The sequence below is a fragment of the Nicotiana sylvestris genome, chromosome 1 (assembly GCF_000393655.2).
Source record: "Nicotiana sylvestris chromosome 1, ASM39365v2, whole genome shotgun sequence".
Classification (NCBI taxonomy): Eukaryota; Viridiplantae; Streptophyta; class Magnoliopsida; order Solanales; family Solanaceae; genus Nicotiana; species Nicotiana sylvestris.
Window position 1 is genome coordinate 94,398,932 of NC_091057.1, and position 26,401 is coordinate 94,425,332.

General features: G+C 39.6%; 3 protein-coding genes across 3 annotated transcripts; 1 reads left to right on the forward strand and 2 right to left on the reverse strand.

Annotated features, from left to right (window-relative positions):
• Positions 1-231: 231 nt before the first annotated feature.
• Positions 232-15,528, reverse strand: LOC104227090 (uncharacterized). Its single transcript, XM_070165443.1, has 4 exons — positions 15,305-15,528; positions 1,237-1,363; positions 1,052-1,124; positions 232-670 (listed from the first exon to the last, which is right to left on the reverse strand). The coding sequence occupies exons 1-4, from the start codon at positions 15,330-15,332 to the stop codon at positions 398-400; spliced, it is 501 nt and encodes a 166-aa protein (XP_070021544.1). The 5' UTR covers positions 15,333-15,528; the 3' UTR covers positions 232-397.
• Positions 15,529-16,432: 904 nt separating this feature from the next.
• Positions 16,433-22,516, forward strand: LOC104235999 (DNA-directed RNA polymerases II, IV and V subunit 8B-like). The gene is made up of 5 exons (XM_009789833.2): positions 16,433-16,522; positions 18,488-18,592; positions 20,346-20,503; positions 21,124-21,218; positions 21,792-22,516. The coding sequence occupies exons 2-5, from the start codon at positions 18,520-18,522 to the stop codon at positions 21,907-21,909; spliced, it is 444 nt and encodes a 147-aa protein (XP_009788135.1). The 5' UTR covers positions 16,433-16,522; positions 18,488-18,519; the 3' UTR covers positions 21,910-22,516.
• Positions 22,517-22,961: 445 nt separating this feature from the next.
• On the reverse strand, positions 22,962-25,990 carry LOC104235998 (BTB/POZ domain-containing protein At5g17580). The gene is made up of 4 exons (XM_009789831.2): positions 25,915-25,990; positions 24,814-24,946; positions 24,656-24,725; positions 22,962-24,572 (listed from the first exon to the last, which is right to left on the reverse strand). Exons 2-4 carry the CDS (start codon positions 24,876-24,878, stop codon positions 22,962-22,964), a joined length of 1,746 nt encoding a protein of 581 aa, XP_009788133.1. The 5' UTR covers positions 24,879-24,946; positions 25,915-25,990.
• Positions 25,991-26,401: the final 411 nt, after the last annotated feature.

The window sequence follows — 26,401 nt, forward strand, 5'->3', positions numbered from 1 at the left end:
AAGATCAACTGAAAATGATTCCCATTGAAGTCCAATCCAATAAAAATTCGTTGCTTACTTCCTCCTTCTGCAGTAAACTTTTATGAGAAAATGGATTAAATCCCATTAGGCTAGAATCAAACATAAAAGAAAAACTTATAATGCGTGTGGTGAGAAACGGTACTCATCACCAATTGCGCCAAACAAAATGTAAAAGTTGTGAGCTGCCCAACCAAAACATGAATTGACATATTAGACTAATGCCAGGATATATATATATATATCATCGGAATTCACAAGAGACTTATGGAATTTGTTGTGTGCAACAATGAGATACTCAAAATCAACTTTGTAGCAGATGACTGTTATCTTAATTATACACATTAAGTAGAAACTTGTTTCTGTAAGAAAACAAATTTCAGTATTCCCTAGCTTCAACTGCTTTCTGGAACATGACAATCGTAAGGGTCACAAGGGAAGCGTAAACAGCATTTGGGATCTTCTGCACCACCTTCCCAACACCAGGAACTCCTTCTGTTGTCCTCTTTGTTACAAGAGCAACTGTTGGTGCTACTGCCAATGTAATAATCAGTCCCTGACTGACAGTGATGAATGTATCCTTTGTTAATTTTTTAATAAACTTGACGAATTCTTCATGATCTAGTTCCCCGTCAAGATTCATGTCACACTCCTATAACAACGAGAAAAATAAAAAAGAAGATCAAATAATACTGTGATAGCAATGAAACAATCCCCTAGATTACGATAACTCTAAAAGTCAAAGTGAAAAAGAAACACCCATTGTTCAGTATGAAGGAAAAGGGCCAGTAAACTAATAAAGTTTATTTCTAAATTCATGTCGATATATTACCCAAGATTAAGTTTCATAAGGCTAAGAAACCACTAATTCTCAGAGAAGGAACATAAGATGCATCATTAGAACTGATAGTTATTACTATAGAAAAGATGAAACTCTAGTTTTCAATCTAACAATGTGTGGACAATTAACTCTGCCTAAATTATATCATGTACAAAATGGTTCAAGTGACCAATCAGTTAAAATGCAGCATACCTGCATCAAGGCTCTAACTTCTTCTTTAGGAGGAGGATCAAAGTGAGGACCAGGCAAAAGCTTGTTTATATCACTGCAAGATCACAAGTGATTAGATGTAAACCTTCTCAAGTAATAAACACAAAATAAAAGGGTATTAATGTTCTCTACAAGTTACTGAAAGGATTAGGCTGAAAAAAACTTACTTGTAGACAAGTAGAACAGCAATATAAAGATCTTCAAACTTCAGATTAGCTCTTCCTGTTTCATTTTTGAAACGATAAAACACCTTGTCTGTAATCTTTCGCATCTGTTTCTCTCTCCATTGCTTGCCTGCAACAGTTAGAAACAACCAAAATTAGAATAAAATTCACATTTATCTTTGTTAAAGTTAACTGTCTGTGGACTGGAACCTGAAAAGCCTCAAAATACCCCAAAATGGTACATCCCCTGGTACTACAGGTTATTAGAAAGTGATATATTATAGGTTAGGCAAGCTATAATTGTTCTAATATCAACCCTCAGTAAGTCGTAGACTCAATGAAATGCCAGGTAAAAAAAAGTAAATTAGCTAGCGTAAGATGTAGACAATGTATACACAGAAACTGTAGAAAATCAATGTCTGTGATGTTCGTAACAGCCAAGTATTTACTTTTGACAGCCACAAAAGAAGAGCAACGAGGTTACAGTAATTAAAAATGTGCAATAATTGTTGGAGAGAACCGATAAAGATGACATGAGTTGAGCTTAAATGTAGAAGTGAAGATTCATACGGCCGACCCCAACTTGTTTGGGGCTGAGTCATAGTTGGTGTTGTAATTGTTGAAGAGAATTGATAAGGATGAAATTACACAACCTCACAATATGTAGCTCGTAAATAGTATACCACTACAAACTAAACAACAATAACTACAACAACATCATATCCAGTATATCCCCGTAGTGAGGTTTGAGGAAGGTATTGTATACGCGGATCTTAACAGACCACAAAATATAAAGGTAGCACAATGAAGCAGGACATGAACCCAACTTTGCTTCTAAAGTTCTAATGTAGTTTTTCTTAAGATTTCCAGTATTAGAAGAGTCAAACATAAAAATTACGAGAATTACTAGAACATATCCATAAAATAAACTCTCTTTTCAATAGTCACTTTTCCCAATAATTGTACATCCTTCATAAGTGAAAATTGATTTACTGTCTAAATTGTGAGAGCTAAAACTTGTAACCACAAAGGATACTTCGGTTGAAATTTGCCTTTCAACAATTGAATCATCCCAATAACTGCAATTGTCTGTTTGATTTAAGAAATCAACTCAAATTGTTTGTTGCTAGTAATTTTTATTCATTCAAAATCAGTAAAGATGCAAAGCTTTGTTAAATAGTAATACTAATCGGACAAGATAATTTATCAGTATAAACTCCAGCACAGAAGAAATAGAGAAGTCCCAATACTCATGTCTATCATGAAAATCAGGAAAAAATTGTTGTATGACATTTTGCCAGGTCAGAAATTGCTAGAACTAAATAATTAAGTACTTGATAATAGGTGAATTTAACTATAATTAGGCCCTAAATAACCACTGTCTTGTATAGTTTGGATGATAAAAAGTGATAACAAAATGCTCTTATTAGTGTTTTTCATGCTTTGCACGTTATATATGACCAGAGAAGGCTATGGAGTACTTTTGGGATCAAATATGGAGAAAAAGAGGCCGATCGTAAAATTCCGTCAAGTAAACCACGCGAAACAGCTCAAGTCAGAACCGAAAGAGGATTGCCGCGGTTCCATCGCGACCGCGGCAGAACCGCGGTAGAAGAGGGCTGCAGACAAAGTGAGAATCAGAGAGCATGTTTGGTCGCGGTTTGACCGCGACCGCGGCAGAACCGCGGCGGAGAACTTCAGGGACTAAAGTGCAAAACACGGTATTTTTAGCCCAAAACCCTATTTTAAACACTAGACTCCGCCCAAGAGAGGCATGTATTGTTTTAGAGAGTATTTTTGGCAAGAAGAACAATTGTGAGAGATCACCCAAAACATCTTTCTTCTTTTCTTTATTTTTCTTGCAAGTTTTATGATGAATATTGTTTTAGTTTGTTTACCCATAGTTATGAGTAGCTAAATCCTTTGTCTAAGGTTTTGATGGAACCTATTGGGGGATGAACTTCTTGTTTATGTGAATACAAATTGCTAGTCTCAATCTTTATTTGTTCAACTTTGTGTATGTTGTAGTTAATTGACAAGATCCTCAATTAGCTGTGCCTATTTAGTGTGCATAACTCGGGAGAGAGTGCATATTTAGGTTATTGTTGAACAACACCACTCCCAAAGTATAAGAGGGATCTATAACTGCGGGTTTAAAGGCGGGATTAGGGATAACGAAGCCTTGAGTGCAATCTAAAGTGAACCGTGTTAATTAGAGCTAGCTAGTGTATCTCGGGAGAGTGCATTGAGTATATTACTGTGATTACTCGGGAGAGATTTACGGTAAGATGAGCGTTCATGGTTGATAGAGAGGTGTTGGTCAATTTGTATGAAGCATAAACAGAAGGGATTCCATCAATAGGGGAAGTCATTACCTTAACGTTTTCTCATTATTGTTTACAACCTTAGCATCCTTAGTTTACAGCTGTTTATTTACTTGCAATTTTAGTTATTAAAGACACCATCAACTGCGATTCAAACGTTTGGGGAAATTGGCTCTCAAGAGTTTAGTGGGTCTAAAGATAGTGATTGATAGGTTAACTCTCTGTGGATTCGACTCTGGGCAGAATACTCAAGTTATATTTGCAACGTCCGCAGGGCCCTTTTTATAAGGCATAGTTGGGCGTGATCAAATTTTGGCGCCGTTGCCGGGGAGTTAACGGAATTATCAATTACCATTGATAGAAATACAAAAATTCTTAGTGTAGTCAGTTTTCTCTACACCAAGTTTTGATTGAAAATTTTGACGGTTGTTGACGTGGTTGCATAGGTGTATGCCTAGAAACTCTACGAGGACTGGAGAATTACTTGAAGGACTCTCAGACCCCGAGAAAACATTCCGGATATTGAATCGTGCCAACAAAAGACTTCAACAACCTCATCAAACACACAAACTCGAAATTGACATGGGTGACGTAGACAACGTCAACGGAAACATCAGAGATATGGCACCTCCTGTGCCTGAGGCTGCACTATATGACTGGGCACAACCCACAGCTGACAATCTGGCCACTACTATTGTTGTGCCCGCGATACAAGCTGAATCGTTCCAGATCACGAACAACATGCTGCACTTGCTGCAAAACAAGGGACTATTTTCTGGGACACCAGCCGAAGATCCTCAGCAGCACTTGAAGAACTTCCTGTCGATTTGCAAAAACTCAAAGGCAACCCAACGTAACTTCGGAAGCAATCAGGCTGTTATTATTTCCATTCTCGGTGACAGGAGCTGCTCAGGTCTGGCTAAACTCACTCCCCATAAACTCTATAGAAACTTGGGATGAGTTAGTCAAGCAATTTCACATCAAGTTCCACCTGCCCAACAAAACAGCTCAACAAATTGATGAGATCGTGAGCTTTAAACAAAAACCAATGGAGACACTGCATGAGACATGGAGCCGGTTTAAAGGAATGTTGGTTATATGTCCACACCATGGTATTCCAGATCAGATGTTGGGACAACGGTTTTACATAGGACTGTCAGATAGCATGAAGAACATTATAGATGCCTCAGCTGGTGGGGCATTTTTGAGCAAAACTTGGAGAGAAGGTCAGAGTCTGCTTGACAAAATGGCTCAGAATTCGGGGTGGACGACGAGGAATGCACCTATCACTTCAGTGGTACACTCAGTGCCTTTTGACCCATCAAATTCCATGGCTGAAAATGTGTCGACCCTTTTGACACAGATGAGCATACTCACCAAAAAGGTGGAGGAATCAGGGCAGAAACAGCAAGTGCACATTGTAGATACTACCAATGGGGGCTTGTGCACATCTTGCATTAGTCAGCCAGTTGGTAATCCTTGGAATGCAGAACATGATCATCATCATCAGCACCCTGAAGACATGAACTATGTGTCAAACTATGGAGGCCAGAGACAGGGCAATCAGAACTGGGGTCAGCAAACTCAGTAGCCATACAGACCACCTCAGCCACAGTACAACGCTGGAAACATGGGAGGTATGAGACCTCCCAACAATATGGCACCTTATCCAAGGCCACAGGGGTACAACAATCAGCAGCAAGGGTATCCCCCACCTCAGCAACAGCATGGTGGAAGGCAAGAAGATGGGTTCACGAGACTTGAAGCAATGATGCAGCAGGTTATTGGGTCCAATGCAAAAATAAATGAAAGAGTAGATGCACATGACGCAACAATCAAAAATATTGAAGTGCAATTGGGCCAAATTTCAATGTCTCTGAACAATCGTCCTCAGGGGACATTACCTGCAGACACCCAGATTAATCCAAAAGATCAGGGCCCAAAGCAGCTGATGGCGGTGAGTCTCCGTAATGACAGAGATCTAGATGTAGAACAAGAGAGAGCTCGAGAAAATATACAGGCTGAGACATTCATTCTAGTGCCCATTGAGCTGGAAGAGTCTACGATACTGACAGAAGTGACAGTCCAGCCTGCTCAGGAAGAAAAGAACATTCAGCAGGAGACCGAGAAAGTAGCTGAGCCAGTTGAAGAGCCAGTAGTTGAAATAGAATCTGATAAAGAGAAGTCCCAAGTGATTGGGAAGAAGAGACCTCCTGCACCCTTTCCACAGAGGCTGGCCAAGCATAAAAAGGAGAAGCAGTATAAAAAGTTCTTTGAAATGCTCAAACAAATCCAGGTAATTATTCCACTGATTGAAGCTTTAAAGGAGATGCCTGGGTACGCAAAAATGATGAAGGACTTGATGTCCCAGAAATTTGATTTTCAAGACTTGGCTACGGTTACACTTACTCAGACCTGTAGTGCAGTGGTGACGAGACCTATTGCTGAAAAGCTGTCTGATCGAGGTAGCTTTACAATTCCATGCACTATTGGAAATTTCGCCTTTGCTAAGGCGCTCTGTGATTTAGGGGCCAGCATTAATCTTATGCCCCTGGCTATCTATAAGAGGTTGGGCATTGGGAGAGCTAGACCCACCTCCATGTTGTTGCAGCCGACCGACAGAACTGTGAAGCGTCCATTCGGTATCCTTGATGATGTGCTTATTCAGGTGGGGAAATTTGTGTTCCCTGCAGATTTTGTGATCCTGGATTGCAAAATGGATGAAGAGATTCCTATAATCTTAGGAAGACCATTCTTGGCCACGGGGAGAGCTCTGATTGACTGTGAGACTGGGGAGCTCAAAATGAGACTCAATGATGAGGAAATAACGTTCAATGTGCAGAAGTCTATGAGGCGACCAAGCGAGTTCGCCAATTGCTCTCTTATTGATGCCGTGGATGTAATTGTAGAGTCTGATGATGAGGTGTTGACAATTGAGGACCCCCTTGCTGCATGTTTGATGAACTTAGATGAAGTGAATGGTGAGGATTTGGTGGAATGAGTGTTGGCATTGGAAGGTAGAGGGTTCTGGGAGAGAAATCTAGAGTTTGAGCCCTTGCACTTAGAAAAGAGAGAAACTCCTCCAGCTAAGCCATCCATTGAAGAACCACCAAAGCTGGAGTTAAAGCCATTGCCAGCCCACCTCAGGTATGTATTTCTGAGACCTGACTCCACATTACCTGTTATTATCTCATCTAGTTTGTTAGATGTGCAGGTTCAAAAACTTTTACAGGTACTAAAGGAGTGCAAAACTGCCATAGGGTGGACCATGGCAGACATTAGGGGGATCAGCCCCGCCTACTGCATGCACAAGATTCTGCTGGAAGAGGGGCACAAACCTTCCAGGGAACATCAGAGGAGGCTGAACCCCAATATGAAGGAAGTGGTGAAGAAGGAGGTGATAAAGTGGTTGGATGCGGGAATTATTTTCCCAATCTCTGACAGCAGCTGGGTGAGCCCAGTGCAATGTGTTCCTAAAAAGGGTGGCATGACGGTTGTGACAAATGACAACAATGAATTGATCTCAACAAGAACCGTCACAGGCTGGAGAATTTGTATGGACTATCGAAAGTTGAATCTAGCCACCCGGAAAGACCACTTCCCACTTCCCTTCATTGATCAGATGTTGGACAGATTGGCAGGGAGGTCACACTTCTGTTTTCTGGACGGGTACTCAGGGTACAATCAGATCTCCATTGCACCGGAGGACAGAGAGAAGACCTCCTTCACATGCCCGTATGACATTTATGCCTTTAGACGGATGCCCTTTGGCCTATGCAACGCACCTGCCACATTCCAACGGTGCATGATGGCCATATTTACTGACATGGTTGAGGACATAATGGAGGTGTTCATGGATGACTTCTCAGTGGTGGCGAATTCATTTGATGAGTGCCTGATAAATCTGACGCGTGTGCTGAAACGGTGCATCGAGACTAACTTGGTTCTGAACTGGGAGAAGTGTCATTGCATGGTACAAGAAGGCATAGTCTTGGGGCACCGGGTGTCAAGCAAGGTAATAGAGGTGGATCACGCGAAAGTTGATGTAATAGCAAAGCTGCCTCCACCAACTTCAGTCAAAACCATCAGAAGCTTCCTTGGACATGCCGGTTTTTACCGGAGGTTCATAAAAGACTTCTCCAAAATCGCCAACCCCCTCTGTAAGTTGTTAGAAAAAGATCACCCGTTTTTGTTTTCTGATGATTGCAGGGTAGCATTTGAGGAGTTGAAAAAGAGACTGGTCACAACACCCATCATTGTTGCCCCCAACTGGGAGCAACCGTTCGAACTAATGTGTGATGCCAGTGACTATGCAGTGGGAGCAGTGTTGGGCCAGCGAAAAGACAAACTGATGCACCCAATCTACTATGCTAGTAGAACGCTGAGTGGAGCCCAGTTGAACTACACTGTGACTGAAAAGGAGATGTTGGCTGTAGTGTTCGCGTTTGACAAGTTCCGATCCTACCTGATAGGGTCCAAGGTAATTGTATATACTGACCATGCAGCTCTCAGGTACTTAATAGAAAAGAAAGAATCTAAGCCAGGCCTGATTCGTTGGGTGTTGCTATTGCAAGAGTTCGATCTTGAGATTCGTGACCGTAAGGGCACTGAGAATCAAGTCGCTGATCATCTATCACGACTTGAGGGAGCTAGAAATGTAGTTGAGGTTGAGGAAATACTGGAAACTTTTCCAGACGAGCATCTGCTCGCCACCACTCATCAGGAAGCGCCATGGTATGCAGACTTTGCTAATTACCTGGCCAGTGGTATAGTTCCTCACGACCTTTCATCGGTCCAAAGGAAAAGATTTTTTCGTGAAAGCCGCCAGTATTACTGGGATGAACCTTATCTGTTTAGAATATGCCTTGATAATATGATCCGGAGATGCGTCCCCGAGATAGAGCAATTTTCTGTTTTGCAGGCTTGTCACGCATCGGCGTATGGTGGACACTTTGGAGGGGTTAGGACATCGGCAAAGGTGCTAGAGGCTGGATTCTTCTGGCCGACAGTGTTTCAAGATGCACACCTATGGGTGAAGGGCTACAATGAATGTCAGCGGGCCAGAAACATTTCCCGACGCCACGAGATGCCCATGAACCCAATTCAAGAGGTGGAAGTGTTTGATGTCTGGGGGATTGACTTCATGGGTCCCTTCGTCAGCTCCTATGGCAATAAGTACATTATTGTTGCTGTAGACTATGTGTCCAAATGGGTGGAAGCTGCGGCGTTACCCACCAATGATGCAAAAGTGGTGGTGGGATTTCTAAAGAAGAACATATTCACCCGCTTTGGGACACCACGAGCAATTATCAGTGATGGAGGCACTCATTTCTGCAACAGGGCCTGTGAAAAGTTGCTTGCTAAGTACGATGTGTGCCACAAGGTGGCTACACCTTACCACCCGCAAACTAGTGGACAAGTTGAAGTGTCTAACAGAGAAATCAAGAGTGTGTTAAACAAAACTGTGAACGCCACAAGAACTGATTGGGCGAGGAAGCTAGATGATGCACTCCGGGCTTACAGAACTGCCTTAAAACTCCAATTGGTATGTCACCATACAAGTTGGTGTTTGGGAAGGCCTGCCACCTGCTAGTGGAACTTGAACATAAAACGTGGTGGGCATTGAAACAGCTGAACTTAGACATGGAAGCTGCGGGCACGTCAAGAGTCACTGAATTGCATGAGCTCGAGGAGTTCAGATATCTTGCTTTTGAGAGCACAAAATTGTACAAGGAGAGAATGAAGAGGCTGCACGACCAGAACATTGTTGAGAGAAATTTCAAACCCAGGGACATGGTATTGCTATACAACTCAAGACTACATCTGTTCCCAGGTAAACTTAAGTCACGATGGTCTGGACCATTTCGAGTAGTTGAAGTTTTCCCTTCAGGAGCTGTTGAGATTGCCACAGAGAATGACTCTCGTACATTCAGAGTCAATGGTCAGAGATTGAAGCCATATGTGGGCATGAGCGAGAAAAAGGAAGTGTCTGAGCTGCACCTGACTGACCCACAGAGGTCGAGCGAGCCTTAAATGCGCACATCCTACGTCGTGCCGCGACGTTAAATCAGGCACTGCGTGGGAGGCAACCCACGAAATTGTTGTAAGTGTAACACATTATATATATAAAAAAAAAAAATCAGACAACTGCCCAGACCGCGGTTCCACCGCTACCGCGGTCAAACCGCGGTAGGAACCCCTCTCTGAACTTCGTCTACCGCGGTTCAACCGCGACCGCGGCAGAACCGCGGCAGACCCCGTCGGGCCCAGGTATGCAGAATTTTTTTTAATTCACCCCCTTTTTCTGTTTCACCAAATCCTTCACCCACCCCAAAATAATTATTCCCCTTCCCTATTCAGAAACAAAACGAACCCCCCCTCCTAAAAAAAAAATAAAACCCAAATCCTCTCTTCTCTTTCTCTCTCAAATCCCTCCCTCACTCCCAAAAACAGCCATTGTTATCTTCTCCACACCTCCTCTCACCACCACCCACCCTTTCCAACCTTCATCAAGTAAGTGTTCTCTTCTTTTTGATTCTATTTCCTCTTCTAATTAGTGTAATCTAGTCTAAACCAGTTTAGTTAAACCCTAGGTAGGAATAGTGTAGATTTTCTTTCAATTTTTGCTTCTTCTCTATTTTTATTGTTGTATTTGCTTCTTGTGGATTTGTTTGGTGCTAAAATGGTTGGATCTTTCTTATACTTCGATTGCGGGGGTTTTTTAGATGATTTGGAGGCCTAGAAATAATTTTTGCGGTGTAGTTTGGTGGAGGGCCCTTTTGGCCGAAAATTTGGGGCTTGTGGTGCTATTTTGAGGCATTTTGCGCCTATCCTAGGTTGTGGTGGTGTTGTATTTGGTGAATGGTGGTGTTATTTAACGTGAATCACTTGAGGGAGTAAGTGTGGGGTGTTGTATGCCAGGATTTGTAAGAAAGTTGTGGGGCCATTGTGGAGGTTGTAACCTGGAACACCTCACTAGTTGGGGGTTTGGCATAATGTATGAATGGAATAAATGGGGGTTATTATTTGGTGCCATCGGGTGGTGAAGTCTGAGTAACCATCCGGCTGGCCCATGTAGGATATCTTTGATGGTTCTCTTGTATTCTTTGCAGGTCATATGGCTCGTAAGAAGCAAAAGAGATCGGCAGGCACGTCCCAACAGCCTACATATGATGCCTCAAGGTTCGAATCAGAATTGGCAGAGGACGACTTTCATGCCAAGACCTCAAAGAGCTTCATCCCTGAGATTCTGATTGATAGGGCAGCCCTCCGTGCAGAAAAGGAGGAGATGTATGAGGAAATCCGGCGGAGGGAAATGGAGTTCATATTTGATGAACCTGAAACGGTGAACAGGATGCTTGTAAGAGAGTTCTACGCGAACTGCCCATCACATACGTTGCGGGAGGTGACTGTGCGGGGCAAATGGGTAGATGCCTCAGTTGAAACTATTCAACAGGTGTTGCGGCTGCCCCGGTTTACTGGTGACGTCGACTATTACCAGGACGCACCAGGAGTCACTTGGGATATTATGACTGATGCACTCTGCACAGGGGGCAACCAATCTGGATACGTGACCATATCACCCTGAACTCCAATTCATTCACCCATTTGGCTAAGTGTTGTCTCACTGTCATTTGCAGCCGGTTCTTGCCCTCAGGCAACACGACTGACGTGAACTTCCAAAGAGCCCTTTTGACGTGGTGCTTCGTCACAAAGAAAAATTTTGATGCGGCAAGACTTATTGGTGATGAAATGATCATACGGTCCCCGCTGAGGTCAAATGGATTCTACTTCCCCTCCCTGGTGACTACATTGTGCCTGCTGAAGAATGTCCCCACCCATCCTACTGATGTAGAGTTGCCTCCTAAAGCAGCTTTCAGAGCTTCGGGCATCAGAGTGGGCAGGAGTGCAAACACCACCATTCAGATCGATGATGAGGATGATGACCCGGTTCCCATGGCACCATCCAGGAGATCCTATGACAGTGTCGGACCCTCTCGGCGCCCCCATGCTGGGGCAGGCTTATCCAGATCACAGTCCACCCAACCTATGTTGCGTACTATGGAGGAAGAGGTCGGGGATCTTCGCACCTCGGTGGAGGGCCTACACACACGTATGGATGCCATGTCTCAGCGGCAGGCCAGGTCTAAGAGCCGGTTTATGTCCTGGTTCCGTGCTTTGGGGAGAGCTTGCCATGTGGACCCCAGCACCGTCTCCGACTCTGATTGAGGCTCAGGGAAGTCTTCTTACCCTTCTGCTCATTATTTTTGATATGACATGGGGACATGCCATAATTTTTAAGTGTGGGGTGGGAGACTTGCTCGGGTAATGTATTGTAGTGTATATAGACATGGTGTATGTTGTAGTATTTGATTGGTGTTGTTGTGTATAATTGACTGTACTCACATTAGAAGTAACTGACTTGGCCCAACGACGGACACTTGTCGACAGGTCTCTTGAGGGTCAAAGTCGGATTTAAAAAAAAATAAAAATGTAGAGGACTCTTCGTGAGGACGGACCACTTGGACAGTACTCTTAAGGGAAGTAGTCCATATAGTTTCTTTATTTTATTTTCTTTTTTCTTTTTTAGGTAGTGTAGTAATTTTCCCTTAGTTTTTCTTTTGACCACGGTTCTTTTCCAAGGGCTTTTCTTGAACCGGGTTAGGTAGATTTTTTCGTTTGTAGTTTTAGGACCAAAATGGGTGAAGGCTAGAATGCAACCCTTGATGTACACACCTGAGAATAACAAAAACGAACATGAGGGTGCGACGTCTAGGCTCGTTTGTAGACTCGTAAATCTATGCCTTAATTTTGCACATCCTGTCTTGCTCGAACGCTCGTATGAGTATGTTGATAAACTAATTCAGAATGAGTTACATGCCAAGTGTGTGTGAGCTATTACTTGTATTCTGTGCTTGCATGTGATACCTAGAACTTGCCCTGTGTGTTTGCAAAGCGAAATAGAAGTTGTTTGATTTTAGAGATGATTGAGGCATTTCTTTGTGTAGCCTGTATATTTGTGAATCCACCTGTATATATTGCCATAGTTAACCCCTTTGAGCCTGAAGCCTGTTCTTTGATAACCCTATAATGACCTATATCCCTGTGTTTGAATAGTTTGACTGTTTGAACCTGTACCTCCTAGAAGCACTTGAATTACTAAAGAACATACAAAAGTCAAAGTGTGGGGTGGTAAGGAAGTAGGAAAAAGGGGAATCAGGAAAGAAATACTTGAATGGTGCAATAGATTTGTAAAAAAAAAAAAAGTTGCACCTAAAGAAAAGTGGGGGTCACCTATGAACTAAAATGTGGAAGAACGAGTGGACTGAGCATGGAAATTGAAATAAAAGGAAGTGTGTATTAAAAGTGCTTAGGGAGGCTAGTCACTATATCCAAATATATCCTACCCGTCCCTTAGCCTACATTACAACCAAATAAAGACCTCTTGATCTTTGACTGAATAGTTCGATTAGTAGAGTACTACACTAGGGGCAAGCTTATGGTGTGTCTGTGTGGCATGTGAATGTTCTTTGCTGAGAGTGAGTGAATTCTGCCTATCTTTGGTTCCTTGTTGCTTGAATTTTATGTGTGTGGAACTTCTCTCAGAATTAGACAAGAGGGGTTGCTCTGATGGTAAGCAACCCCCACTTCCAACCGAGAGGTTGTGAGTTCGAGTCTCCCCAAGAGCAAGGTGGGAAGTTCTTGGAGGGAAGGATGCCGGGGTCTATTTGGAAACAGTCTCTCACCCTAGGGTAGGGGTAAGGTCTGCATACACACTACCCTCCCAGACCCCACTAAGTGGGATTATACTGGGTTGTTGTTGTTGTTGTTGTTGAACTTCTCTCAGAATTATGATGTGAGGGCATGTGACTCAGGAAGAAAAAGTGAGTTTTCACCTCTGTTAGAGTAACTAGAGTGAGCATGAGTGTGTCATGATGTTAGAGTCTTCATCTGAGGCGTGACTGTTGCACTGCTTAGGTTGTTCCTTCATAATGGCGGGTGTGGCATAAAAAATTGGGTAATGCATCGAACGATTAGGCCTAGAAGTGTGGTTTAACTTGCTCGAGGACGAGCAAAGGTTTAAGTGTGTGGTGTTGATAATAGGTGAATTTAACTATAATTAGGCCCTAAATAACCACTGCCTTGTATAGTATGGATGATAAAAGTGATAACAAAATGCTCTTATTAGTATTTTTCATGCTTTGCAGGTTATATATGACCAGAGAAGGCTATGAAGTACTTTTGGGATCAAATATGAAGAAAAAGAGGTCGGTCGTAAAATTCCGTCAAGTAAACCACGCGAAACAGCTCAAGTCAGAACCGAAAGAGGATTGTCGCGGTTCCATCGCGACCGCGGCAGAACCGCGGTAGAAGAGGGTTGCAGACAAAGTGAGAATCAGAGAGCATGTTTGGCCGCGGTTTGACCGTGACCGCGGCAGAACCGCGGCGGAGGAGGAGAACTTCAGGGACTAAAGTGCAAAACACGAGATTTTTAGCCCAAAACCATATTTTAAACACTAGACTCCGCCCAAGAGAGGCATGTATTGTTTTAGAGAGTATTTTTGGCAAGAAGAACAATTGTGAGAGATCACCCAAAACATCTTTCTTCTTTTCTTTATTTTTCTTGCAAGTTTTATGATGAATATTGTTTTAGTTTGTTTACCCATAGTTATGAGTAGCTAAATCCTTTGTCTAAGGTTTTGATGGAACCTATTGGGGGATGAACTTCTTGTTTATGTGAATACAAATTGCTAGTCTCAATCTTTATTTGTTCAACTTTGTGTATGTTGTAGTTAATTGACAAGATCCTCAATTAGCTGTGCCTATTTAGTGTGCATAACTCGGGAGAGAGTGCATATTTAGGTTATTGTTGAACAACACCACTCCCAAAGTATAAGAGGGATCTATAACTGCGGGTTTAAAGGCGGGATTAGGGATAACGAAGCCTTGAGTGCAATCTAAAGTGAACCGTGTTAATTAGAGCTAGCTAGTGTATCTCGGGAGAGTGCATTGAGTATATTACTGTGATTACTCGGGAGAGATTTACGGTAAGATGAGCGTTCATGGTTGATAGAGAGGTGTTGGTCAATTTGTATGAAGCATAAACAGAAGGGATTCCATCAATAGGGAAGTCATTACCTTAACGTTTTCTCATTATTGTTTACAACCTTAGCATCCTTAGTTTACAGCTGTTTATTTACTTGCAATTTTAGTTATTAAAGACACCATCAACTGCGATTCAAACGTTTGGGGAAATTGGCTCTCAAGAGTTTAGTGGGTCTAAAGATAGTGATTGATAGGTTAACTCTCTGTGGATTCGACTCTGGGCAGAATACTCAGGTTATATTTGCAACGTCCGCAGAGTCCTTTTTATAAGGCATAATTGGGCGTGATCAGTACTCTTCCAAGACCACCAAGATCAATCTGCAAGTCTGTACCCTTTATATACAAAGGAGGATTTAGGATTTAAACTGATAGGTTCAACCATTGTATTCTCACCACTGAATTCAAAGTTTGATATTTGTTACAGTTAAGATTTTTTACACATATCTATAAGGCGTGTAAGAAATACAGGATCACACCACATGTATCCCTACAAGAGAGAAAAAGATATGATGGAATTCATTATGATATACTATGTATTAACAAAAAACAAAGAAATTGAATTCCAATAAGGGTGATAATTAATATCAATTGCTACAACTGTTCAATATGCACAATTAAATTAGAAGTAGAGCAGAAATTACCTTGGAGTTTTTCAAGAATCTGTCCCATGGTTTGGAAATGCTGATGAGTGAAAACCAAATGATTGGAACTGGGGAAGCTTACACAGTCTTAAACCAACAAAAGCCAATGTGAGTTTGTGAGGTGGCAGAAGAAACGTAAGGCTCGGGATCCACTGTATTTTATTTGAGACAAATCATTCTATCGTCTGATGCTCATCGCCAACCACACTTCTTTCTTTCCTATTACTACTTCCACGTCAAATACATATTTCATATTATATTCTCTTTCTAATTGAATGAATTAAAAATCTAGAAAGGATAATATATCTAATAAATAATTTTGTTATTATTTAATCCTCTTATTATAACCCCTAGTATTAACTTGTTCCCAAACAAACAACCTCTTAAAGTGTATTGCTTTTTTTTTTTTTCATTTGTGTTTGATTACATATGAAAGTTAACAAAGTAATAAAAACCATTGAAACTTATAATCTTACAGACGGCATAATGTTTTTGTTGCTATAACATATGTCATTAACGATAAAATATGAAGTTTAAAGTCAAGTTATTTTCATAACTGAAATTCTGTCATTCTTTTTAAAGCCGAGTAAAAAGGAGAAAACAGAGTCATATAAAATAAACAAATATTATTAAATAAATAATAATATAAAAATTATTATAAGAGGAATAAAGATGCATAAATTGTTATAAGGCGAATAATAATACAAAAACAGTTATGCAATACGCATTGCAAAATATTTGAGATTGTCTTTCACGCAGAAAATGAATTGGATCTTCAAGATCTCTTACTATATTTTTTCTTTTAATTTCTTATGCTAACAAAGTAACAAGAAGAAAATTATATTGCAATGTCTCTTCTTTTCTCCAGAATATTAGTAGTATTTTAGGAACACAGACAAAAGTTAATACATCTGCCGAAAGTAGAATAACGAAAAAATGTAAAGTCGGTTAACAATCAAATAAATAAAGAAAAAAAATAGCAGGAGAAAAAAAGACCTAGCATTTTGGTGTATCCGAGTGTCAGGACTCAAAGTTGAGGGGCAAATTATTAAGGACAAGCAGTAGCACTTATTTAGATTTCAGTTGTTCATAGGGGGCGTAAATGTAATATCATCGAAAAAGGAAGGAGGTCAGCATAAAAAGAGTTCCCCTTGAAACCCTGTAATAGACAGGCGAAAACACCAAAGAACTGTTAAACCCTCTTCCTCAAAGCTGCAGGTTGGTCTCTTTTGCTCTCAAAATTTCCTTCTTCCCACTGTGGAAACTAGTTACTCTTTCGGAGTTATACTGGTTATCGACTCTTGACTTTTTGTTTTTGTTAGTTTTCTTCTATTTTACCACCATTACTAGTCTAATTTTATCTGATAGGTTAATTTCACCGCATGAAAAGTGTCAAATTATGGTGAATTCTCACAATATTGAATGCAATGCGTGTATTCAATGAAACGGGTGAAAATGTGTAGTTGACCCAATTATTTTGAGTTATAATGCTAGAATGATTTGGTAAAAAAAAGCTGGAAAATTGTTGCATGACCTAAAATGTAAATTGATATGCTTGGGATATATGCTAGGCTTCTTTATATCATAGTTGATGCTCTTCAACAAAGCTCGATGGAAGGATCAATAATTTCTTAAAATAAGGTGTATTTGGTGATGCTTAAGTTGTTTCAATTCCTATTGAATTAAGAATATGGGAATCACATTTCCTCAAGCTCGGTGGGGCTTGGGAACAAATGTTGCTACTAAGTTATTAAAGAGTAGCTTATAGTTTTGATACTAATTTGGTGATTTTATGAAATAACATATCACAATCCTCAGTTTGCTTGCATGGCAATTCTTCCAGAGAAAGTGTATAAGCCTTTTTTTTTAATTGATATAGAAGTGTATGCTATCTATCTGAGTGATAATAACTTGAATTTGAAAGTTTTTTGATCACTCAATGCTGGGGCTTTGATACTGGAACTCTGGAATTTTAGCGAATTCCCTTTATTTCTTAGTTAGTGAGGTTAAACAGGAAATGAAGAAGTTCTGAGCCAATTGCTGGTCTGAAGTGGTATGCTATTAGGTAATTGTTTTTTTAAAGATGTTATAGAATAAGTTTTGGAATGAGAAGGGAGGGATAGCCTAGTGGTAAGGACCCTTTAGCTCCAATCATAAGGTTGGGAGTCTGGGTCACCGGGGGAGCAATGTGGGAAGGGCTACTTGTAGGGTGGTTTTGGAGGGGGTGGGGGTAGGTCTGGGTTTACCATATCAGGGGAAAAAAAGGTTGTCGAATAGGTTTGAACATGCGGGCAAGTTATGTAAAGGTATTGGCAACTATGTTGAAGTGGTGGAAAGTTGCAAACTTGATAAAAGTTGGAGAAATTAAAAACTGGAAGGATTTCCTTGGCTTAATGTTTGTTCTTGTGCAACTGATTTAAGTACAGAGGAACAGTATGAATGTTTTCTCAGGACGGGGTAGGTTTGATTTTAAGATTGTTTTCTTCTTTGAGTATTGAGCTTATCCGGGAAAATTCGTTGTAGAATTTCTTCTATCCCCTGGTTACCATAGTTGTTTCGAGATTTGTAAATGTTAGACGTACTTGTGCTGGATAACTTCAAATTTTTTTTTTTTCGCTTTGCAACTTTCAGGTTCTTTCGATTTCTTCTTTTTTCTTTATTCTATGTTTCTTTTTCACCTGGTGTGATATTCAGTTCTTAATATGGTATTGCTCAACTTAAGATGCTTAGATTTATGATGAGGTAGAAAACTTGTCAAAGTTGGTCATATTCTGCTATTTCGTTTCTGGGAATAGTGCTGAGAGATTAGATCTTAATCCCTCTGAAGATTGAGAAGGTTCTCGTGAAAAGATACTTGATCGTCCCCTCTTCTTTTTCTTTTCTGATATCCACTGCAATTATCACTTTTAGATACTCCCGTACAGTGATTTAAAAACTATTGTGGCCTTTGCTTTTCGAAGCACATCCTGATTTAGGCATTTGTTAATCCTGTATTAGTTTTAGGATGTTGCTGATTTCTTGTCTCTCACCTAATGATAAAAGATTAGTCAATTTTATCGGGGACATCCGATGAAATTATTTACTGCATAAGTCAATTTATCTCACCTAATTGATAAAAGATTAGACATGTATGATTGTCACTGATTGTGACTCTCCTTTTGATTCTTTTCCTTTTATGATTAGGTGACATCTCTTCGGGAAGCTTACCTCTGAAAATGGATGCGTTTCACTTTGACGAAATTATTAAGGTTCGAAAGGTGGATGCTGATGGCAAAAAGTATGACAAAGGTAATACTCTTCCATTTACTCCATATCATATTGATACTGCATGCAATGCTTTTAAGGAACAGTATTACTGTGACGATTGTTGGTCTCCAGGTGGTGCTGTCTCTGTACTATTTACCTTTATTCTTCTCCTAGCTCGCATTTTTGTTTCTTGGAAAGGGACTATGTGGGGATTGGAGGAAATAAATAGGAAAGGATTGATTATTTGATATCTCCTATTGATGCATTCCAAGCTGGGCTTGGTAAGACAAATTCTTTGAGATCCTTTGTGTTTTGTTTTTCTGGAGTAGAAATGTGCCAATAGTAGTATATTGTACAGTCAATATTTCTGAGCATGTTAGGAAATCTTTGGCTATGGAATAATCACATCCTAGGACCTAATATATTTATTTTGCACCTGTGTGGCTATATGTGAATAAATACTCATCTAGATGCCATATAGTCCCATTCACTCTTTATAGACACTCTTAAAGAACATTCACGACCAATAGATGGAATGGTGAGTTAGATCTATAGGTACCATGATATATTCTTTCCCTTGAGGAAGTGCTTTATGTTAAAGGATATGCTAAAAGGAATAGTAGAATGAGAATGACAAGTATATTTTGATTAAGGAGATCTAGTTACTAAAACTTGTCAGCCCTTTTAGGACCTTCCTTTTTGATGATTAAATGTTATTTTATTGGCATAAAATGATTTCGAATACAAGAGCCAAGAGGTTTATTAGAATGAAGTACACAGTGGTTTTAGGAATTATTGACTGCATAAACACTAGATATTCGAGTCAATTGCAGCAAAAGTCTTCCCAACTTGGACATGTTAAAAAAAAACTCGTAGCTGAGCTTAAGCCCTAGCTGACAAAATTCCATCACATCAAAGTCAGGAATTGTTGATCGCATAATGCTAGATTTTCTAAGTCAGTTGCAGTAAACAACTTCCCCAAATCTTCTCCACTTGGACCTGTTTAAAAAAAAGTCTTACCAACTGAGCTTAAACTCTAGCTGACAAAACTCCATCAGATTACAGTCATGCATTTCTTTTGCCTGTCACTTTGTTTATAATCAGATATAAGATTTGAGATCTGGAAATATTGTTAGTTGGATTTCATGGTTTACTTGTATGATTGTTCTTTGTTTACTAGATGACTGTTTTAGCATTCAACTTATAGTGTTCAGGTTTTACCTTTCGGTATGAGAAATAAGGAGCATTGACCCCAGTTAGTACTATCCAATGCCCTGGTGCATGTGGTACTAATGAAATCTCCTGCATCCATCCTAGAACTAAATGGCATATCAGCTGGGTGTTTCTTTTGACAAAAGAGGATGAAAAGTGGCTAACTCAGAGAGATTTGTATGTATAAAGTTTGTCATGCATAAGCTAAGTATGTGGATGTTGATCCTTCTATAGAGAAGAAGTTGATATTTACTTGCTGCAATAAAAAAGATAATTCTGATGTCAGAATGTCTTTCAGATTCATGTAAAGTTCTTCCACTGTTAATTATTTTTATATTAGAATTTGCTGTGGTTGACTTGTTTCTATATCCTACACGGAGTTCGCTTAACGTAGATGAGAACTACCAGGGTATTTTGGTTGGGTACAGTATGTTTGTTCTGATTTTGTTTTGGGAGTGACATTAGATGTTCGGGGAGGCACAATTATTATCATTATCAAGTATCAACTTTACTATGTTGTGCTGTTGCATTTATGTTTCTGTATCATTGATCTTTAGACTGAAGCTTCTGTCAATTTCTTTAGTTTCTCGCATAGAAGCAAGATGTCATGATGGCGAAACATCAATACAGCTAGATATCAACTCAGAACTATACCCTATGCAGCCAAGAGAGTTGTATAGGATGGTTGTATCAAAGACGTTGAATATGGATGGATCAGCTGTAACTAGCCATCCTCCTGAGGTATTTGTTCCTTTTACTTATTTGAATCTTCCTATTTAATTGTCTTGGAAGATCCATTTGATCATTAATAGAAATGTGGTAATCTTCTCTCTCTGATATGTTAGATTTAATCATTTGTACGATTTTAGTAGGCTGCTTGGTAAGTCCATAAATCTTATTTGGGAAGGAAGTTGTGATTTTGATCTAGTAGTTGGTTATTCAAAATAGCCCATATCATTGTCTGTAAATTCTTGGGTAGGTTTGCCTTCTATTTTCCTTTTGTTTGATGATCTCCAAATTGAAGTAAAGATATTTTGGGGGGGGGAAAGCCAACCACTTGGTTTTTATCTTCTCGAATCTAAATAAATTTCATTATAAACCAACTAAGAAATGTTGGAAGCCTCTTTTTATTACTCTTTTTTTGCTTCTCCAAGGCTTTTTGGCAACAGTAATGTGTAGGTTCAGAGCCGAGGATCTATTGGAAACTGGCTCTCTACCTGCATTAGGTAGGGGTAAGGTCTGCGTACAGACTACCCTCCCCGGACCCCACCCGTTGGGATCAAACTGGGTTTGTTGTTGTTGTTGTTGTTGTTGTTGTTGTTGTTGTTGTAATGTGTAGGTTCAACTTTCTTCAATTGCAGGGAGAGCAAAAATCTCTTGCTGACAAATTTGAATACATCGTGCATGGGCTAGTTTATAAGGTCTCAATGGACACATCAGGACCTGACAAAAAAGTGTATGTACTTGCTCGTCCCATTTATTCAATGTATTGGTTTAACTTCTAGATCTATCTGTAAGCTAGGAGAAAAAAATTCAGTGCATGCAGCTTTGCAGCAGTCCGCCATCTAAATTTCACTTTGGATTACATAGCACCCACTAATTCCAGTATAGTAGTTATTTATCCAACAAATCCGATCTCGTCAAAATCCAATCTCGGTTGGTCAACATTAACCGATGTTTCACCATTTCATCATGCAGTCAGATATGTTGTTTGGATAGGAAAAATTATTTGTTAAGAATGGAAAAAGGCAGATATTCACAAGAAGAAATTCTATTCTTGTATTTCTTCTCCAGTTCTTGCTGAACAGACAACTCCAGGCCTCTGTACCTGTGGACAATTAACACAACTGAAAGCTCTCTTCACTACTGTTGTAGGTTATAGAATGATTTAAAATATCTCATGGCCTATCATAGGAATAAGTTTGTGGCTGTGACGTTGTTTCTTAGATTTTCAAAAGTCAATAAGCTTAGAGATTCACACTCTTAGACAGCCTATTGATTTGTTCATTTTCCTTTTCCCTCTTGTCAGAGTGGTTTATGTCTCCTTCGGAGGACTTCAGCTGATGTTGAAAAGTGATCCCCTCAAGGTGCAAAAGTTCAAGCTCGATGAGAAGCTCTTTCTTCTTTTGAGGAAGATGACAAAGTGAACTCCATTTGTTCTTGCTCTTGAATCCTGGAATTCTGGGTTTCTGCATTTTCATGACATTTTTCGTTTCTTTTCGTTTTCTTATTCATGGAGAGATGGAGCAGAGACTTTGTTTGCAAGATTTTTGCCTATCAACGTGAAACCTCTGCTGTTAACTGCATCGTTGTTGGCGAAATTATGTACAGTTCTGACCTAATTAAGATGTATCGACTTTTCTCTTGGCAGAGATGTTTATTCTTGAAAGTGTTTGCTAGAAAACAGGTCTCGGTGAAAGCACTTATGTTATTCATTTTGGCTTTGTTGCATGAACAAGTTGGTTGTACAACATGTTCAAAGCCCAGTAGAGGCAAAAACACTAGGTGATTTCTTCTCACATGTCAAAACCTTGATGGACCGAGTTGGTACCTATGCTGGTGGAGATAGCAGGTACCTCATGGAATTAATGGAGGTGCGCCAAGCTGGCTTGGACACCACAATTTTAAAAAAAAGTTGGTTGTACTATCAGTATGTATCACTTGTGAGGATAACTGTTGGTTGTACTATTATTTTGGAATTGTTGCGATGAACAAGTGCTTGCACTAGTGCTATAAAATATGGGTTTAGACCTACATAACTGTTCTTTTTCTTGCACCATAACTAAAGACTTCGCAAGTGTGTGTCGAGTTAGACACCTAAAACTACAAATTGGTGAAAGCTCTTTATTCCGGGAGGAAAATTTATCTTTACGTTCTATAGTGTGTCTTGAACTCTTGATGCTGAACTCTAGTGTTTCGTAATGAAAAAATGAGTAAACATGGGCATCATGCTGTAACCTGTAAACAAGTTCAGAGCATTAAAGTCTGGATTTTCTGGAGATGCAATGAAAGAATAGTCCTACCTATCTCTTTTGTTATTTGGAGGAGATGATGAAAATAATCAACATGCTTATACTCTTAATTTCCAAAGAGAATGTAAATTTAATCTTTAATTATTCAGTAAGTCCTTATCACTCCGGCATAAAAATGTAAAGATGAAACCATGAACTTCTATCTTGGATAAAAAAGAAGAAATCTTCTATCTTGGATGCACCTTTTTCTTCTTCACATGGCAATTTGTCTCATGCAAGCTTGTCATGCAATCAAACTTCCTCTTCATTTCTTTCCACATGCTTGTTTTCTCCTTCTGAATCTTGTGCTGGTAGCTACCTCTCTGAATTGCCCTTCTCATCATATGACATTCTTTCTCCAGTTCCAGCACCTTGCTTCCCATCTTTTCCATCTCTGCTTTCACTTCCTCTTCACTGCTGCTTGTCCTCATCGCATCTTCCTCGTCTTCTTCCAGCTTCAACAATAGGTTTCCAGAACCCCTCTGTATTCTCTTAGCCACAGTATCCTTCAACTTCAACTGCACAGAAAACAAAATCTGCACCATCACTCGTACTGGTAGCTTTTCGTTGTGTGCAGCATGTTCACAGGCTTCAGGAGACAGGTTGTTGAAATCCAACATCCTGCAAACTTCTTCCCTTTCTCTATCCGTGAGATATCTGTGCTTGTCCAAGTATATATCAATTGCTTTATATATTCCATCAGAATTCCTATGAGTTCCTTCTGATGCTGCTAGTGATAAATCTGCTAGTGTTAAAAATGTCTTCAACTTCAAATCTCTGTCACTTGCAACCTCAGCCAAGAAGTCATCAATAAGTTGTGCCACGACGATCAGGCCAGATTTGTCTTTGTTTGTGTAATTGCTGTAGAAATACTTCATTATCCTTTTCACACATTCAGTGTCATACTGCTCTTCTTTTGCATATCCTTGTGCAGGTATTAAGAGGTCCTTGACAGTTGCCTGGTCCAGCTGCTTTCCTATTCTAGTTTCCAATCCACTTTTACATTCAGCATTGGCATCCAACATTATTGCAGATTGCAACATTTGAGAGAGCAAAGAACAGGGGATCAGCCCCCTCTCTTGCGGCAACAGTCTCTCCACTGCTTCAATGATCTCTCTCTGAGAATTCCTCTCATAAGTTGATGTCTCATCTTCTCCTTTAGTCCCCGGAAAAACCCATTTTATGAGATACTGAAACAGAGATGATGCCACATAGTCCAGAGGGACATTTTGATGAATAATTGCATGAATAATGGGCTCGTATAGAGCAATGGAAAGTACTGTCAAGTCCTCAGATTTCCAGTCAAGAACAAAGAGCCTCCTCCTCACATTTGACTTATAGGTACTTTCGTCGTTCTCACTGTCATCATCTGTTGTTGTTACGTTCCTAATCGGTTCTCCAAGAAGACTTGGATCATGCACTACTTTGGTGATGATCGATTCTGCACAGGCATCGACAAGGGCAAGATCTGCAGCTTGTTGAAGAATGGTTTCAGCAGATTTGAGGGCTTTAATACACTTGTTCCAGCTAGGAAGGACATTATTTTGAAAGTAGAAACAAGCCTTCTTTGTGAGGTTGTTTGTGCTGTGATCCTCGGACATTCCAAGATAGTTAGCAAGGCAAAGGACTTTAATAACATTCTCAGGCGATAGGCTTATGTCAAAACCATGGCAGAACCTTGCGACTAGCTCAAAAGTTTTGGAATCAGTGGGAATGTCTCCTAGCAAATGAGAAACATCATCTTCAGGATTCTCTTTCAGCACTGCACCTAGCTTTGCAGATTTTGCAGTCAAAACTTCCTGTAAGTTCAACACAAACCAACAGCTTAGTAAAACTGAAATAATTCTGATGTGCATTTGACTTGTCATGATTTTTAACTTACCCTATTCAAGGAAAATGGTACTCCACATATGTGGAGCTGAACATCTGATGATGAAGCAGACACTGATTTCCTGAAAGGAAAGGGTAAGAAGAATAAAAGAACAACATTAAAAGGTTTAATACGTGAAAATGAAAAAGTAAAAGAAAACCAACTTTTACCTGGATGGAGATGCAATGTTTTTCCTTGTGGCCATCTTATCATAATTTTGTTGTTTCCAATCCATTAAGGGTTCAAACTTTAGGGCCTTTCAAGCTAAGATGTTCGAATCAGGATCTCCCCTAATTAATCAACCTGCAAAATATATAGCAATAAGCCCTCCTTCATATATATAGGAGCCTTTATGTCTTTACAGTAACGTTAGCGGAGCCAAGATTTTCAGTAAGCAGTGTCAAAATATAAAAAATTGAATACACTGAAAAGTCAAGGAGACTCAACATATAGTAAAAATATATAAAACAAAATTTTTTATCGAGCAATATAATATAATTTTCTGACGAAGGGTTGTTAGTTGACACCCCTTGGTTGAATGAGATTCACCCACCGAATGTTTAACGGGTCATTTGGTTCGCAATCTAGTTATGCAAAGACTGTAAAGTAGGATGGCTATGCGGTGAAAATAATGCAGAGATTATTTTTTGTTGAGGACGATGTATATACTAATACAGGGCTATTATGTAAAGAATGTTATGTAGAGATTAATTTAAAAATGTCTTAGTTGGATATTCTACTTCAGGTATGCTATTTTAAGGTAATACAAATGCTTATTTGCAGCTAGAGCGCATCACTGGTCCCAAGCTCGGATAAAGGAGGAGGGTTGTGGTAGGTGAGCAACGTGAAACTAGCCAATTCATGGTGAATTATGTTGGCCAATTTAAATGGAGAAACATTAACATTGAGGATTTCTGTATAGCCGACCCCAACTTGTTTGGGATTAAAGCGTAGTTGTTGTAAAAATGCTTTTTGTGCAGCGAGAGCACTGAGTAGTCATGCTTCTTCTGGTGCACCTAACCATATATTTATCTACTGTCGTATACTTGCAATTTACATATATCTGCGAGAGCATATTCTTCTTCATAATTGGAGTTTTACTACTTTATGTATAAGATAATATGAGGTTCATGTTCTTAAAGAAATTACCTAATTTCAGTTGTCATCCTAGCTAGTAAATGACGAATAGTTTACTTTAGAGATATTTTATTTTTCTTTAAACAATCTAGAGGAGATAAGGAGCAAAACAAAGGAAGAGTAGAGAAATTTACCAGAAAATCTTGAATATTCTTCTTGTAAAACTGTAAAGGAGAAATCAGAACTGTTCATGCTAGGAGTAGAGAGACAATATAACTTTTTTTAATTTGTTATGGGAGTTACTAGTTAGTAGTATTCAATATTCAAACGTTCAAACGCAATAGTTGGAGATTCTGTTATCTTCAAATGCTGAAATTAGAGTTTGATTAGGGATAAACTCTCCACAAACCCAACTAAATAGGAACGGCTCTTAATTATATACATTATTTCTACATCCCTTTTTTTTTTTAATTTACAAAAAATAAATATTACTTTATTCTTTTTATAAACAATTTTTCTGAATATTTTTACGTTGTTTCATACTTTCTTGCTAAATCAAACTTCAATTTTCTAGTTTTAAGATAATTTTAGTAGAAGCAAAGATTTACTTTCTATAAACTGATGATAAGAATATTTAGCCTTTTTTAGCGTATCTTTATGATGGTTTCTTTGATGGTGAAA

Coding starts and splice junctions, on each gene's coding strand:
- LOC104227090 (XM_070165443.1), bottom strand. CDS start 15,332: ATGGGACAGATTCTTGAAAAACTCCAAG. Junction 1,364..15,304: donor GATTCTTGAAAAACTCCAAG/GTAATTTCTGCT, acceptor TAACTGTTGCAG/GCAAGCAATGGAGAGAGAAA. Junction 1,125..1,236: donor GCTGTTCTACTTGTCTACAA/GTAAGTTTTTTT, acceptor GTGATCTTGCAG/TGATATAAACAAGCTTTTGC.
- LOC104235999 (XM_009789833.2), top strand. CDS start 18,520: ATGGATGCGTTTCACTTTGACGAAATTATTAAGGTTCGAAAGGTGGAT. Junction 18,593..20,345: donor TGGCAAAAAGTATGACAAAG/GTAATACTCTTC, acceptor CAATTTCTTTAG/TTTCTCGCATAGAAGCAAGA. Junction 20,504..21,123: donor TAACTAGCCATCCTCCTGAG/GTATTTGTTCCT, acceptor CTTCAATTGCAG/GGAGAGCAAAAATCTCTTGC.
- LOC104235998 (XM_009789831.2), bottom strand. CDS start 24,878: ATGGATTGGAAACAACAAAATTATGATAAGATGGCCACAAGGAAAAAC. Junction 24,726..24,813: donor AACATTGCATCTCCATCCAG/GTAAAAGTTGGT, acceptor CTTTCCTTTCAG/GAAATCAGTGTCTGCTTCAT. Junction 24,573..24,655: donor TACCATTTTCCTTGAATAGG/GTAAGTTAAAAA, acceptor TTGAACTTACAG/GAAGTTTTGACTGCAAAATC.